At 33.6% G+C, this 16,203-nt stretch overlaps 2 protein-coding genes across 2 annotated transcripts; one reads left to right on the top strand and one right to left on the bottom strand.

Moving 5' to 3' along the window:
- The first annotated feature begins 1,658 nt into the window (after positions 1 to 1,658).
- On the top strand, positions 1,659 to 11,408 carry LOC130800012 (uncharacterized protein At5g01610-like). Its single transcript, XM_057663335.1, has 3 exons — positions 1,659 to 1,951; positions 9,357 to 9,411; positions 10,830 to 11,408. Exons 1-3 carry the CDS (start codon positions 1,865 to 1,867, stop codon positions 11,198 to 11,200), a joined length of 513 nt encoding a protein of 170 aa, XP_057519318.1. The 5' UTR covers positions 1,659 to 1,864; the 3' UTR covers positions 11,201 to 11,408.
- Positions 11,409 to 11,932: 524 nt separating this feature from the next.
- LOC130800013 (uncharacterized) lies at positions 11,933 to 15,865 on the bottom strand. Its single transcript, XM_057663337.1, has 2 exons — positions 15,550 to 15,865; positions 11,933 to 12,318 (listed from the first exon to the last, which is right to left on the bottom strand). Exons 1-2 carry the CDS (start codon positions 15,745 to 15,747, stop codon positions 12,142 to 12,144), a joined length of 375 nt encoding a protein of 124 aa, XP_057519320.1. The 5' UTR covers positions 15,748 to 15,865; the 3' UTR covers positions 11,933 to 12,141.
- Between the last annotated feature and the right edge of the window lie 338 nt (positions 15,866 to 16,203).

Below are 16,203 nucleotides of genomic sequence, written 5' to 3'. Positions count from 1 at the left end.
ATGCAGGAAATCAGTTTTTGAACTGATCAGTAATGTGTTGATCAGTGTTTTAGTGCAGCAAATCATTTCAAGTGTTAATTGTGGTTTCTGATATGGCATGAACTGATATAATGTGCAATGTATTAGTGCAGCAAACAATGCACTTGTACATGGTGATAACAGGTTCATATAATGTGCAATGTATTAGTGCAAATGTACTATGTGTTTGAACTGATCATCAATAATGTGCAATGTGTTTGAACAAACACATAGTACATGGTGATAATAGGTTCATCAGTGTTCATCAATAATGTGCAGCAATGTATTTGAACTGATCATGTACTATGTGTTTGTTCATGAGTGTTCATCATGTACTAAACTGGAGGCATGGTGATTTTGGCTCTAGCACTTCAGCTGTACATGGTGGATGAATCCATGAAGTTATATTGAAATCAGTTCATCAATGCAGCAAGCATTGGTGCAAGTTGCATTGTCTTGAATCAGTGTTGAAAATGTGTTTACAGCAAACACAACAAACACATTTTATGTTTGGGTGCTTCAAACACAGCAAACATACCAAAACAAGAGACACAAGTTCCAAGCAACAAATCCATCATGATACACAGCAAACATACCAAAAACAGCAAACATACCAGCTCATACACAACATCATACACACCAAACACATCATACACAGCAAGCAGAACACAATACCTGCAAAGAAATGTAGTGGAAAAAATAAAAACTTAATTCATTCATTCAACATGATCATGTTACAATATCCAAATCCATGTTACAATTACTCTTAACTAGGTCCTAAACTTCAATTAGTACCCTTGATTAATACAAGAAACACCAACAGAAAACAAAACAAAAACCCTAATACAAAGCTTGTAATCTGATTTCCATGCTTCCTCTCATTCATCCATTTCTTCTTAATCCTTTTAATTTCTGAAATTGCTTGTTCCTTTTCATGTTCCAAGCAACAAACCCTTGCTGTCAAAATCTTGATTTCAGTTGCTAATTGTCGGTTGTTCTCCACAAGTTTGTTAGTGACTTCTCTTTGCCAAACAGTCATTTCAGGTTGATCAACCCATTTAAACTTTTTGCATCCCCTCCAATTTGTTTCAGGATCATAAAATACGCAAGTCTTGAACCTTCTTCCGGGAATTTCCTTGGTCCAAGAAACCCTCCTTGCAAAGGGAACTCCACAGCCACAATTTTCAGATTTCGAATTTTCGCTACAAGAAGAAGAAGACATTCCAAATTAATTGCAAAAAAATTGGCTTCCTTTACTGACTTACTGATTCGAAATCAAGGAGAAAGAAAAAAGGGAGAAACGAGAAAGAAGAACAATGAATTTGGGTTTTCGAAGAAAAAATCAGCAGCTCATGAATTAGGGATTGAAGAAAGCAGAAGAAGAAGGGTTTAAAAGGGTTAAAACATCACGTGACTTGCACGTGATGGTCAACCGTTACTTTCAACGGTCAAATCCTAAGAAAACGTTAAAAGGTAGTCTTTCGCAAAGAAATGTATTATATAAGGTTGTTATTTGCAAAAAATTTTATATAAGGTAGTTTTTTGCAAACTAGTGTATAGAAAATGTGGGTTTAAATAATTTTCTCTTACTATTATTATTATCCAAAATTAAAAAAAAAAAAACAAAAAAGACGTGGCAGGATGTAGAGAGTGGGATACGAATTTCGCAGAAACAATTCCAAGATGGTAAATGGGAATGATTATTAGTATACAGTATCTCTCTGTTCTTCACCCTTTCTTCCCCAATTTACAATTATCTAAAATTGTAAGAACCCTAATTGAAGCTCAAGAAGGAGATAGGAAAGGGGTTTTGATCGAATTTTGAGGGTAGAACTTCTACTTTCCTATGGACCAAATACTCAACAAGGTCGGATCGTACTGGTTGGGTCAAAAGGCTAACAAGGAGATCAATTCCGTCGGCGATGACATTAATGTAAGCCATTTATTTCCAATTTTATCGTCAAATTTTGGTGTTTATTGTGATAATTACTCTCTTGATTTGAAAACTTGAGTGATATATTCACGTTGATCATTTCAAACCTCTTTTTCATGTTCAATATCTGTTCATTGATTACTTTTGCCATGATTTGATCCCTATTTTTTCTTTCTGTCATAATTTATGGATTTTTTTAGTACATGACTTAATTGTTTTATTTGTGTGCCGCTTTGGGTACAGGAACGATATGCCTTATTTGATCTTTCTTTAAAAAAAACATTTAATGGACAATTATCTTGATCTGATAGCTTCTCATTCCATATTTGATCTAGGATGCTGCTTATTCTTATAATGGAAAAATATATCATGAAAATTTAGATGTCAAGACTCAAGAGTTTGATCAAGTCTTTGTTATGAGCTATAAGGTTTAGATTGTACGCAATTTGTATAGGGGATTATTTTAAATAGCTTACGTAGCTCTTTGTTCTTATACGGCTATCAATTACGATCATTGTATTTAGTCATCAATTGCATTGGTTGTTCCCGAATCTCTTTGATGTATATATTTATTAGTCTGGTCCAGATTTCCCCCCTTAAATCAGCATAACTTCTGACAAGAAGGGGGATTTCCATTGGTCAATTTTTGAAATCCTAATTTGGGTAAATCGAACAGCCAATTCCCTCGGGAATGCTTTAGTATGTTTGCCCCTTCATATTTGTTTGGGCAATGAGTTATAGCCGTTGTATTTACCTGGAGATGGTGTCTGCATTTCTTCAAGTAATACTCGAATATTCCTTTATAAATAGTTTTTTAATTCAAGGTATTTTCTTTCCCATTGCAATATCCAATTTTTGTATCTTCCAGTTTAGCTTGTTCTAGGAATCTTGTGATCTAAATCAGAAATTGATATATGACCTAAATGCTTAGGTGTAACAAGTTGGTATGTCCAGGAGATAAAAAGAAGTTAATATGAAGCGGTTTTCTTGTTAGCTCATCGATCCATTCATATTAGATGATGCATGTTCTCGTCAATCATTAAAATTGACCTCAAAGATTAGGAATATAACTATCTATATCATCAAAGCTTTATTGGAGATTGATTTTAGTATATTATGTTCTTGTGTTATTCCTTTCAACTTCATGAAAGGAAGTGAGAAACAACTATATTGGTTAAACATATGATCTTTATACAGGTGATCACTCATAAATTATTTGAATGGATTTATGTGCAAAGATTGAAATTACTTGTTATTGAAATTCGGTTAATTCACTTGATTGAATTAAATGCCTCTACTTATAGTAGTTTAACCTATTTCTAAACTCTAAAATTTCTTGGGCTATTGTGTTACCTAATTCACTATCCCTGGTTGAATTACAAATCAAAGTTTGCGCGTTAGGAAACTTTCAAACTTGGTGACTGATTATGAAGCAAATTAGGTGACGTAGCCTAGAAGAAGCAACCAAATTGCTTATTAGGTTCTGTTAGATTGAGTCTAGATATTGCTATTGGGAATATGTGGGCTGGTTTTGATAAACAGGCTAAACAAAAATGCTTGGATTTTATTTGAAGCTATACTCTATTTTACCCTTTGACATAACAAATGGATGCCAAGTGTAGTATGTTCTCATTAAAATGGAAGGGTAAACAGGATTGCCAATTGTTTTGAAGTTATTGATGGTTTTAGGCTCGTATTAAATCAATACTAAACGAACAACTTTCCATAGCAACATTTCTGCTTTCGTTAATTAGATGCCAACCTTTATGTCATCTTTTTCCATTCTTTATTTGATGTGTAATCATGTTGTTTTCTTGCCAATAAAGAAATTCTTTACTGTGGAAAGCATTTAATGTAGTATTGATACATAGTGTATGAGGAACAGGTAAGTATTTAGTTTGCACAAAATACTAAATTAGTGAAATTGTTCATTGAGGTTATTAGATCCATCAGTTTCTAGTCGGTTTTAGGTGTGGTTGTTGGGTTGTTTTATGGTTTGAGGAGGTTAGGGTCAACCTAATAGGTTAAGGGTTTTTCTATTACTTGTTTTTTAAAATAAAATACCATTTTTATTATTCTACAATTTTTTTTTATTTTGATAGATGAATTATGATCAAATTAACAACAAATATAGTGAGTCTTAACTTAAAATTAATGGGGTGGAACTCAAGAAAAAGATTAAATTTGAAAAATGGATTGAACAAGATTCTGTTTAGTTATGGTCAGGTTGACACACTTGTTTCAGATTCTCATTGTTGGAAGAATTGGGTCATGGTTCATATTTTTTGCAGTATGATCCATTAGTTTCCGATCGGGGTTTTGGTTGATTTCAGATGAGATAAAATTTTAAGGTATAGGGTTGTCACATGGATAAAGATTAATGTTTCAATCCTCTAAGTACTCCATGTGAACTTTAAATGTATTGTCTACCATGTAGAAATGATGAGAACCTCCATATATTTGGCGATCTATATACCATCCTTTTTCATGGATGGACTGAGCTATTATGTTGTTGAATTTTCTTTTAATCTTGAGAGTAGTCGTAAGACACGGATTTTAGCATATTCCTTTGTAATTAGTTTTACTTTTGAATCCTCCATATCAGTATTAAGAACAGGTGAAACAAAAGACCTTAAATAGATTTCCCTAAAAGCTTTTTGAAGATGAATTAGTGGAATTTAAAAAAAAATAGTTTGTTGCCAACAAGCCCTTTACTACTTCCTTAGACTTGCCTTGGTAAGGTGCATATTGTAAGATCTCTATCAACAAAAATGTTTATTTTTAGTAGTGGAAGAAATTTACTATATACATGATTTTCAAGACTGTATGGTATTATTTTAAGTTTCGTATGGTAGAGGAAAATAGAGGCTAGAGAAAGTTTGTGAATGAAGATTAAAGTAATAATGTTTGATGTATTGCATTAAATGATAAGTACAATATCCCTTATATATTGGCTAAAAGATGCCTACTTATAATTGTGATCATTGAAGAGTCACAAAGCATTTTTCCTACCCTTAATAACTCAACTCTTTCATGTTCTTTTATGAATCTAGACTTATACATGAAATTTATAGGTGAAAACATCCTAAGTCTCAAAAGCATGTTGAAAATTTCTTAACCAAAGTCTTATTAGCTAATACTCGTCCTTGAGACTTTTGATTTTCATTCAAAGTAAGCCTCTTAGCTTCTCAAACCAAAGTCTTATTAGGTTGTCATCATACAAGGAAAAGATTAAAATATCTTCATTTGTATGAAACTTCTCATATAGGTTCCCACTAGAACTTCTCAAACTCTTGTTGGTGATGTAATCATCAATTTTGTTATATTGGTCTTCGATCCTATTTGAGACCATATAAAACTTTCTTAAGTTTCAAATATCCGTCTCCTTCCCCTTTTACTTCAAGTTTGCTGAACATAAATCTCTTATTCTAATTTCTCATCAAGGAAAGTTGTGTTGACGTCTATGTAATGTACATTCCATCCTTTTGAGGCGGCTAAGAATATGGAACAAAATTAACGTCGTTTAATTACATACACTCGCTTTAAAACTGATTTTGAGCTTGTTGAATCGCAAAACCCTGTTATGTAACCTGTGATTTAAAATCATGGAGTAACAACCATCATAAGTTGTTATTCTAACATATTAGTCATTATTTATCTTATTTAAAATGTGTTTAAGGTTCTAAAAGGTCATTATAAGCTTTAATTTTGTAAAATGCTCTAGAAAACTTGAATCACTATGATAAAATTGTTTTTTTTTTTCAAGTCAATGATTTATTTACATCGCAATGTCGACGAAATAAGCTGCAACATTATAGGTGTCGCGTTCGTGACATTGCGAATGTTAACATAATCATAGTTTTTTTTGTATGGCTAAGACTGCTCGAATAGTGTCATGCCATGAGAAATTAATGCCAAAATGTTGAGAACAACCCTTGACAACAAGGCCCTCCTTGTTAAAAAACACTATTTGGATTGAATTTGATCTTGTGGATCAACGTAACTCCAATGGCTTTCTTTGAAATAATTTCTCAACAAGTTCTCAAGTCTCATTTGTCTCTATCATTCAAATTTTTCTTCCATGATTGATCTTCACTCTGGATATTAAACTGCTTGATGATAATAAGTCATTTCAATTCAATGATTGCCGTGTGGCATGACTTCCAATTTTCAGTCTCATTAACTTCTGAAATTCTTGCATAGAACTCTGTGATATACTTCTTTCCTCTAAGACCAATATCATTCTTATCATCTGACAATAGCTATGATGCTTTATACTTGACGGCGAAGTACTCTTAGTAAATAAAGGATTTTATTCTTGCGGATGATGGGAAGGTGGCTTTAAGTGATGGAGGATCAACAATATTTTTTGTTTCTTTTCTTTCTTCGTGTCTTTGTCTTAATTCCAAGATGCTTCTTCATTTACTGTAACATATGACTTACTACAAGCTTCTCAATTTCAAAGCTGGAAATTATATAACTTTAAGATTGAGAACTGTAATCAAGAATGATGCCTTTCTTTTTCCTTATCATCTAACTTGCTTATTTTTTGATCTAGAGCATAATCATAGCTAAAAAACTACGAAATATTCAACAATGCTTAATGAAAGGTTTGTGGCTTGACCATGCTTCAAAAGGGTCATATCCTTTAATGCTTTTGTGAAGCTTTGTTTTTGAAGATGCACTTAAGTAAAAGTAACTTTTACCAAAAACTTCTTTAGAAGTTCTTTCTCTAGGAGCATTGTTTTAGTCATTTACAACACTGTTAGAAACTCCACTCAGTTAACTTGGTTTTCAACACCTGTATCTTCACTAAGCATGTTGAATTATGACTCTACAGATGGCTTTTAATTAAAAAACTTTGATTCTCCGCATATTTCTTCGACTTGTGAAAGATGCTAAAACTTGTGATCTTTTTCATGAAATACGCCTTAGTCATTCTTGAATTGTCTTTGATGATCAATATAATTCACTTCCATCAAGTGAGAGAGTTCTCACTGATCCACTCCCACTAGTGTGTACTAGCTCCAATTTTTGTTGGCTCTCTAAGATTTCTCCTTTGGAAATGAAAGTTTGTACATCTTTTCAAGTTCACATGCTCCTGAATCATCATCACATTCAAGCAAGGTTAGAAGTTCCTTGACTGATTGCTTATACAAATGTTGGAGTGTTTTAGAATTATTATGACCCAATCTCTTGTGCTATAGTCAATATGTATCATTTGCTTTAGCTTTGTGAGCATGATGAGATAAATAAGACTAATTTACCAAACAAACATTTATCTTTCATAGAAATACTTGCTAGTTTTTTGAGAGAGGTAAATTTGAAATACTACAAGTATCACCTTCAAAGTGAACAATGTACTCATTCTGTAATACCCTAATCAAATTCTTGCTTAGATATGGTACACACAAGACATCTGTGATGTGTTACACTCATTTGCGAGTCTATCCCAACTATGACTTTGCCACTTAATCGAATGACAACTGAATTCCTTGATCTAATAGGAATCTTAACTGAAGTACTGCACCATTATCAATTAATATCTTCATGGACACTGAATTCCTTGATCTAATAGGAATCATCTTGTAAATATACTCATTAGCTGTGGCACTCTAATCTAAATGTACTCATTCTTTTTATTCTCGAGTTTGTGACTACCCTGGAATACTCTTTCTAGACTCATTTTGTTACTATGTCTTCCAATGCACTCATCGTGTGTATCGACTCTAATGCTAGAGTTGACAAGTCTTTTGTGCTTTCAATCACACCTGCACTACTATCATGTGCCTTTGGTGCTCAAGATTCCCATCTACTTACATCTTCATTTGATTAAATACATTTGTGACTCTTGTGTAATAATTTTTGATCTTTCTACTTTCGTGAAATTCTCTTTGCAAAGTATACCATGTTTCTATGAATGAACTTGCAGTAACTATTTTTAGAAAGATGGTTTCCATTTTGAAGCATTTGTATAGCACTCAGATTTTTGATGATAATACCCTCAGACCAGTCTGCATAGGTGTGCCATTTGAGAACATATGATTTCAGCCTTAGGATCACTTTCTACTATTTCCCACAAATATCGATCTCTTAGACTAGTCTTCATTATCACACTCAAAAATCATAATTCTCTATATTGAAAATGAGAATTATATTCAGGTGGTAGATTTGAATTCTGGTATCTCTTCACAAATCTTGCACCTATATTTTTAATACTATATATAAAAACCTATTTTACTTGGTAGATTTGAGTTCATGTGTCTCTTCACAATTTTGAACTTTTATCATTCTAATATGTATGTAGTCAAAGATATATGCTCAAACTTGTGTTTGAAGACTGGTGAAGAGGTAAATTATAACTTAAATACGTGAAAAGGAATGAGTGAATAAATAGAAGTATAGTGGCAGATAGTTAAAATGTCACCATTGAGAAAAGGAAAGTTTCACTCTGAATGATTTCATTAAAAGATTTGTTACGAACTATTAAAGAGTTGTTTTCTTTTGTAGTTTTTACATCCTTGAGAATCTGTCTAATGCTCTGCTATTTCACCAACTTGTGCTTGGATATATGCTGATGTTTTCCTTTTGTAGAATTGAAAGAGGGAGGATGAATGTGCACTAGACTATCAACTTCCAAGTTCCAAATCTTGCTCCATTTGTAACTTCCTTTTTCTTAGTCATTTGTGACTATCAACTTCCATTTACGAACTATAATGTACACTTCATGTTGATCCTGCTTGGTCATTAAATTCTCAAGTGTCTCTGGGGATGAAGGGCTTTAAAACGGCTAGCAGGCTAGCATTTGTTGTTGAGCGGGTGAGAGAAGCTACCATAGTGATATCCTTTTCTAAGGGACGAAGACAATGGAGTGGGGGGATTTTCATGCATGTTCTTTTTTTCACTCTTTTTCTTATGGTTTATTGATTTTACTGTCAAAATTTTGCATTACTCCTGTCCTGTGTTTTCACGATTTTTGATTGATAATTGTAATCCTGCATGTTTTCTTGGTATTTATCCAAAAACAGCTTTGTGTGTGTTGCACACACGTGTGATTGTATGGGAGCGTAAACAGGAAATTTAAATATGCTAGCTTTCTGCATCTACAAATTGAATGAAGCCAAACTTATTCAAGGATAGCATACGGATATTGAATAAAATAAAGCAAAATAAATCTGGGTAGCACAAAGATATTAAAAAAAACTCGAAAACCCTGATCAGTTCTACTGACCCTTTGATACACATCCTTAGTCATGTATTCCATGTGTGATGTCTGCAATTTACCCTTAAGCTGAAATCTTTTAAAGTTGTGTACTTTTTGTCTTGGATCAAGAACTTGGTTTGCTATAATTTTATTTTCAACAAGACTGATAATCTAACGCTAACTTACTCTTTTTAATATTAGTCACTTGGAAGCAGCATAGGGAGCGGCACCTCATGGTTAGTCAACAAACTCAAAGGTCTGAAATGTGTTTTCATCTTCAATTTTATTTTCTATACCTAAAAAATTATTGAATCTGCTCTGCAGTTCTAAGCCTTGGTTTCTGTCTATTTTCACTTGTATGCCTTTGTTGTTTCATTTGAGTGATTTTTGCAATTGCAGCTTCACCTTCAACAAATAGGCTTTGAGTGTGTCTGCAAGATGATTCTACGTCTGTCATATACTCCCTCCTATTCGCTTTACTTGTCCCATTTTGTTTTTCAACATTATTCATCAATCACTCTTATTATGTGATTTGTTCTTAATCTATAAGTTACAACATAGTCATGTGAGATCTTGTTTAATTCGTTTTATAATAAATTTTATTAATATCAACTTTTTATAATTTTTACTCAAGCACAATTAGAGATATTTAAGATTGAAAACGTGCATTGGTAAATATGTTAAAATCAAATGGGACAAGTAAAGAAAATAAGAGGGAGTATTATTCTTACCTGTGGAGGCTTATGTGGTGATTGCCTTCTGTGTTTGTGTGTCGGGGAGGAGGGTGCGGGGTGTGGAGTATATTAGGTTTTTTCCCCTGTGGTAAGTGCTAATCACAAATTCTTTGTCTTGGTCTCTTACACCCAAAAAAGAATGAAAGATGTGAGAAAAAATTATTTGAAGAAATGAACGGTGATGAAGTGAGGTATAACGATTGAAGTCAATGTGAGTAAAAGTAAACTTAGGACCCTATTTTCTTGGACTACTTACAACTGGAGTAATCGGAATGGATCTGAACTGAACTATGCAAAACTGATTAGTAGTTGATTAGTGTAGTGTGAGAGCAAAATGATATGTTGAATGGAAAACAACTAAATTGAACTGAACTTTTAGATGGGGGAGAACATGCCCTTAGTTATTTACAAGTGCTTTTTGTTTGTCTTTAATTTTATATGTTGCCTTTTCTTTCTGTTGATTATTTTCGAGTAATGTTACCAGAAAGGATCTATGATACGTTACGGAAATAGAAACGGAAACACGAAATTTTAATTGATAGTTTCGAGAACGTACGGTTCATATGACGGAGCCATTTTTATGTACTACTGTAATTATTGTAGATTGGTACATTTTTTCACTATAACATTAATCTTGGTTTGAGAAACAATTTCCGAAACGTTTAACCTAGTGTTTTGTGGAATTCGGTGGGAAGTTTGGGTTGAAGAACTTAGAAGCATAAACAAGGGGACAATAATTCCTTGTTTTACCCAGCATTTTTTGTACATAGGTTCTTCTGTATTCCCTTAATTTGTTGATGATGAGACCCAAATATCTTTGTTTCTTAGGTACTGCTGTTTTACAGATGCTCTGATATTGTATGCTCTGATATTGTGATGTGGTTTTCACAAGTGTAACAATTTTTTTGAAGTTGTCATGTGTAACAATTTAAACATGCAGGGAAGATGCAGAAGCCATTGCCGGAGCTACTAAAAGAGTATGACTTGGCTGTTGGTATCTTCCCAAGGGATGCTACCCACTACGAGTTTGATGAGAGAACGGGAAAGCTTACTGTATATGTTCCTCAAATATGTGAAGTCGGCTACAAGGACTCGTCAGTTTTGCGGTTTTTTACCACCGTCACAGGGTATCTTGAAAAAGGGAAGCTTGCTGATATAGAGGGTTTAAAGACAAAAGTAATGATCTGGGTAAAAGTGACGGCCATTACTGCTGAAGGTTCAAAGCTCCATTTTACGGCTGGAGTAAAGAAATCTCGAAGCAGGGAGGCTTACGAGGTTCTTCGCGATGGGGTAGGTGTAGATAAGTTCTGACTTGACCCTGAATAATTTGTCATTACTTCTTGGCATTGTATCTTTATCCACTGTAACATGATTTCAATTTTCTGAGTGTTGTAACTTGTAATTGGTAAATGTAAGCTTAGTCAACTGTGTATTCTGTTATGACAACATATACTGGTGCTGTAATGCGTTGTTAGATTTTATGCCAAAGTTAAGAAAGAAAACGAATTTCAGATAATGACTTAACAACCTTCAAGAACTAGAAGCTGTCTATATATATGAATATAAATTATTAGTATATGTGCCTATTGTTTTGAGCTTGTCTCATCAAGAGATAATTTCTCACAATAGCAGTTCTTACAACAACCAACAAATTTATTATAACTTACACTTGTAATGTAGCAAAAAGCTCTGTTAACTTCCTCTGTTCCTTTGTGTTCGGTGTAATGTAGCAAATCAAAAGAAAACTAGTAATTTTTTAACAAGATGTTCACATTCCCTTGCTTTGCCAATGTTGCTGCTTCCTTCCCCTACGCCATTAATAGTCTCATGCTGTTTCCTGAGAAGCAATAACAATGATGGATTACTGCTTCCAACACTATCATTCGGAAACGTCTACTTCCTCACTTTTTCTTCCATAAAAGTCAGGGAATTGAAAACTTGAATCAGCATCACCTTTTAGATGCGTAAAACAGCTAAATTTGCAAAACCTCACAAGTCAAAGCGCAGTCAACTTTTGAAAGGCCTATTAGGAAGCTGAGTCGGTTTTTAATGAACTATCTTAATATATTTCAAAACCAAAAACTATAAACGTTTGGAAAATGAAAAAAATTCGTAGGACGAAATTACACCCACACGTACAACAGTAATATAAATTAAAAAATAGGCATTTCTACTAGGGAAAACCCCATCTAATTCATAAAATTACAAGAAACGTTTGGATGCAACCAGTTAACGTTCATTGATTTAATTCTCTATTTCTCAGTAGGTTCCGTAGGATTTTGCTTAGGAATGGGTTGTATCCTCACGTACGGTTTTCTAGTTAACGTCTCCCCTCTCAAAGCAGCCACATATCGATCATTTGTGTCTTCCTTTCGCTGCAGTTCAGCTAGATATTCAGCAAGCCTCTCTTTGTTTACTTCTCCCATCATCTGTATTACAAGAACACACAATACATGGATTATCACAATTCTGTTTCAAAAAAAGAAAATCAAAGATAAATAGAGAATATGATAAACAATAGAAGAGCAGGTCTTTCTAGATATGTTTGCACTGCCAAAATGAACTCATACATGGCTTTCATTTTTTGTTGGATGAAAGATGAAGTGAAGAGGGTAGGAGCTCAAAATAATAATATAAAAACAGTCAAAGAAATGCAACCTAATCTTGTCAACAGAAAATTTTCCACAATAGTATAAAAACACTCATAATTTCATCTGTTTTGTAGTATATAAGTAGCATTTATCTACATCCAGTATTCACTTGCTCTGCTTGGCACTACATTACAGCAAAACAGCAAACAATCTTTTAAATTCATACAAAACATCGTAGTGTAAAGGAAGTGTGTAACAAATCGCTACTACTTACATCAAATCTTCAATGATGAAAATTCTTCTCTGTGGAGTTTTCATCATGACCTAAGTGCTATGTAGAGTGAAAAGAAAGCACCTAAAACATTATATGGTTGATTCCCCTTCATGCTTCCAGTTTTGCACCAAATTCAATACCATCTCACACTTCTCTCTCTCCCCATCTCCACTTTCTTTCTCTCTTCCTTCCCACTTTTTCTCTTCGCAAATGAAATATTTCTATTTGAAGTAATAAGACTCAATCCTAACACAACAAAATCAAACTAAACAACTTCTCAACAAGTAGGGGTAACCCCTTCATTAGAATAAGATCGCTTGAATAACCAAAATCAAGAAAGACATAGTCAATGTGTCACCAAGAAGGACAGCAGAAGACAATGCAATGGTGGAAGACTAACAAAATAATCAAAAATCAGAACAGGCCTTACTCACTGTAGTAGATGCACAACCTATTAAGATAATTTCAACATGAGCTTGGAGAATTGCAACAACATTACAATGCCCCAAGTAGTTCAGACCCAGAAAGGATTGGAGGGGTCGAAACTTGAATGGTACACAACCTTATCCTTTTAAAAAACTAGAAGTTGATTATGATTGACCCTTGATTGCAAAATATCATTGGTAGCTTCTCTTGAATAAGAGGATTTAATGAATCATTTTATAGGTGAAAGCATGTAAACAGTCTATGACAGCAAATTGTTCACAACACTCGCATTTGTGTATCTCAAGTTCATAAAATATTTCATGTGAAGCATAGCTAAGAGTCAACTCAATATATAACTCAAAAGCGTCCCCACAAACAACCAATCTCATGTAACTCCACATTTTTATCTACTCCTAATACTTCACAGCTTGTCCTGGCACTGAAGACACGTTACATCATCCTGTTTGGTCTCTTCTCTGATATAATGTTACTGCATTCTGCAATGTAAGCAGAGAATAGATCAAATATAAGCAAGGGTAGGTAGGAAGATAATATTCCCTCATCACATTAAGGCCTTTTAGGCATTAATATATTGCACATTCAAGGTTCACCACCAAAACAACAATGCCAAAGCCTTAATAAATATAAGGGGTTGGCTATGCACCATCCGTCCAGAATGACGTGACTAGATGTTCGGGCTTTCAGTGGAATATATTTTCTGAGGAATACTCAGCTCTAATTAAATTAAAGACTGGTGCGCTGTATAAGCACAGTTTTAGAGTTCTATCCAATCTCCCGGATGATAAACTAAGTCACAATCTTACAATGTAGCAAAGGTTTAATAAACACACAGTTTAATGATGGAAATAAAATTCTTGATTAATAACAAAACTCAGACTTTGTAAAAACAATATAGCATGCATCTATAGTAATTGAACAAACAAATTGAAAGAGATTTAAACTTTCCAAGAACAACTAATTCTACAACAAACATAAATGCTTAACTCTTAAGAGCTCTAGGTAGAATATAATTGCAAAACAATTAAAATCCCAATAAATCTAGAACAAGCTCACGTCTACTTTTATATGTCCACGGATTCTTAGAACACTCCTACTTGGTATACCACATGCTAATTTCTGACCTTGCACACTGCATGCGTACACTTGCCAACCGTTGCATAAACATGAGTAGCCTCGTTTTTAACTAGCTAGCTTCAGACATAATATTAAGCAAGCACATGCTGTAAAGGCTTACTAAATAATACGTTTTGAATCCTTTGACGTGTAAAAATGCAGATTGGTTCATGCTACATGACATACAAATTTCATGGTTCACCATATTGGCATATTTTATGTAGCGGATACACCTCTCCCTCTGATAGAGATACTTAGAAATAACATAATCAAGCTCACCATATATGGTTGAGATATCCCTTGGGAACAACATATATCAAATGCAAATGGAAGAAAGTAAAGGCCCTGTGTTTTTTCAATTTTCAAGATCAAAGAAATTTACTTTCTCAAGTAAAAGATCAGCCAAAGCAAAGAAAATCCCCAAAACTATGCAATAGGGGCACATGTTACATTATGAAAAGTTTACAATATTATTCTTGTAACCACACAAAAATTTCTGTACAAGTGTCTTCCAAACTCTTGTAGTGTGTTCCGATTGCAAGTTCATTTCAAAATAAAAATTTGTCTTCAATCTTCTTTGTATCGAGACCTTTGTGTCGTTTTTTGTATCTCATAGAGTAAGTCGGTATTAAAACTCAAGTACCATTGTGGGGAAAATAATATGTTTATCTGGTAGTTAGTATTAAACGGTGAAAATGCCGATAAAAAAATAAGTAATTTAGCTTGGAAATTTACTTGACAAAGTTTACAGTAATGTTTGTTATACTCTTACTTTTTTCTAGAAAAATTAGGGGAAAAAAATGTTTGAGCACTATTTGGGATTGACGGAACAAATTTGATCTAAATTAACATTACAAATCATTCTCATTAACACTCCTTAATAACATTAAACAAACGAAGCTAACGGAAAGCTACCAAGCACCTGAAACACGTATAGGGTTTTCGAAGACTTAATTGTCTAATCAAATCTTCCATGATATTAGTATTCTCTTCTGCAAGCGATCTTGTTGGTGAAGAAACATATCCAAATATTCATTTCTTAATCCAAAAAAGCAAAACAATTACAAATGCAATATAAACAGCATTCTTAAACCCCCATTAAAACCGAAGTCAACTCCGAATTCAATAAAAAGAGTATATATCAATTGATAACAGCAAATCAAACACATCAACAACCACAAGTCAATTAGATATCTTATCAACAAACTCCATAAATAAAGAGGAAAAGAACAAACCCTAGTTTCAGGGCGAGAGTTGTTGCGAAGATGGGACTCAAGCTTCTCATTACGAGAGTTGGTGACTTGCATAACCCCATAGCCGACAATACCAGGAATAACACCACAAACCATTGCAAAAGTGAAGAAGAATGGTTTTGAATCCCGAGTTTTTGTTACGATCCATCGCCATGATTCGCTCTTCCACAGTATATTCATCTCTTCGATTTATCGATTGAGTTCGTTTTTAGGACTACCTCAATAGTTATAGTCCCCCAAGAAAATTCTGGAGTTCGGAACCCAATTTGCCAAATTGGATATCCGAGTTTGCGTTTCCGGGTTAAAAATGGGTAGTGGTAAATAGGGGTGTCCAAATTGATAAAGGATTAATGGATTAGAATTAGATTAACTGAAATTGAGTATGACCGATATGACTCGAAATAACTCGTAATCTCATCAATTAAAATTAATTCGATCCAAGATATTAACCTTGAAATCCTCTCAAACACCCAAATGGACACTTCTAGTGATAGATCCTCCAATTTCTATTCAGAAATCAGAAGGATTAAATATAATTTAAAAAGTTTAACTCGGTAATTTAAAATTATCCAACCCAAAATATCAAAAAAAGGGTTGAAATTAATTCGAACACGACCATTTGAAATGTTTTTTCAA

Source organism: Amaranthus tricolor, chromosome 14, assembly GCF_026212465.1.
Source record: "Amaranthus tricolor cultivar Red isolate AtriRed21 chromosome 14, ASM2621246v1, whole genome shotgun sequence".
NCBI classification, from domain to species: domain Eukaryota; kingdom Viridiplantae; phylum Streptophyta; class Magnoliopsida; order Caryophyllales; family Amaranthaceae; genus Amaranthus; species Amaranthus tricolor.
Note: the sequence above shows the minus strand (reverse complement) of the source record. Positions and strands in the feature narration are given on the sequence as shown.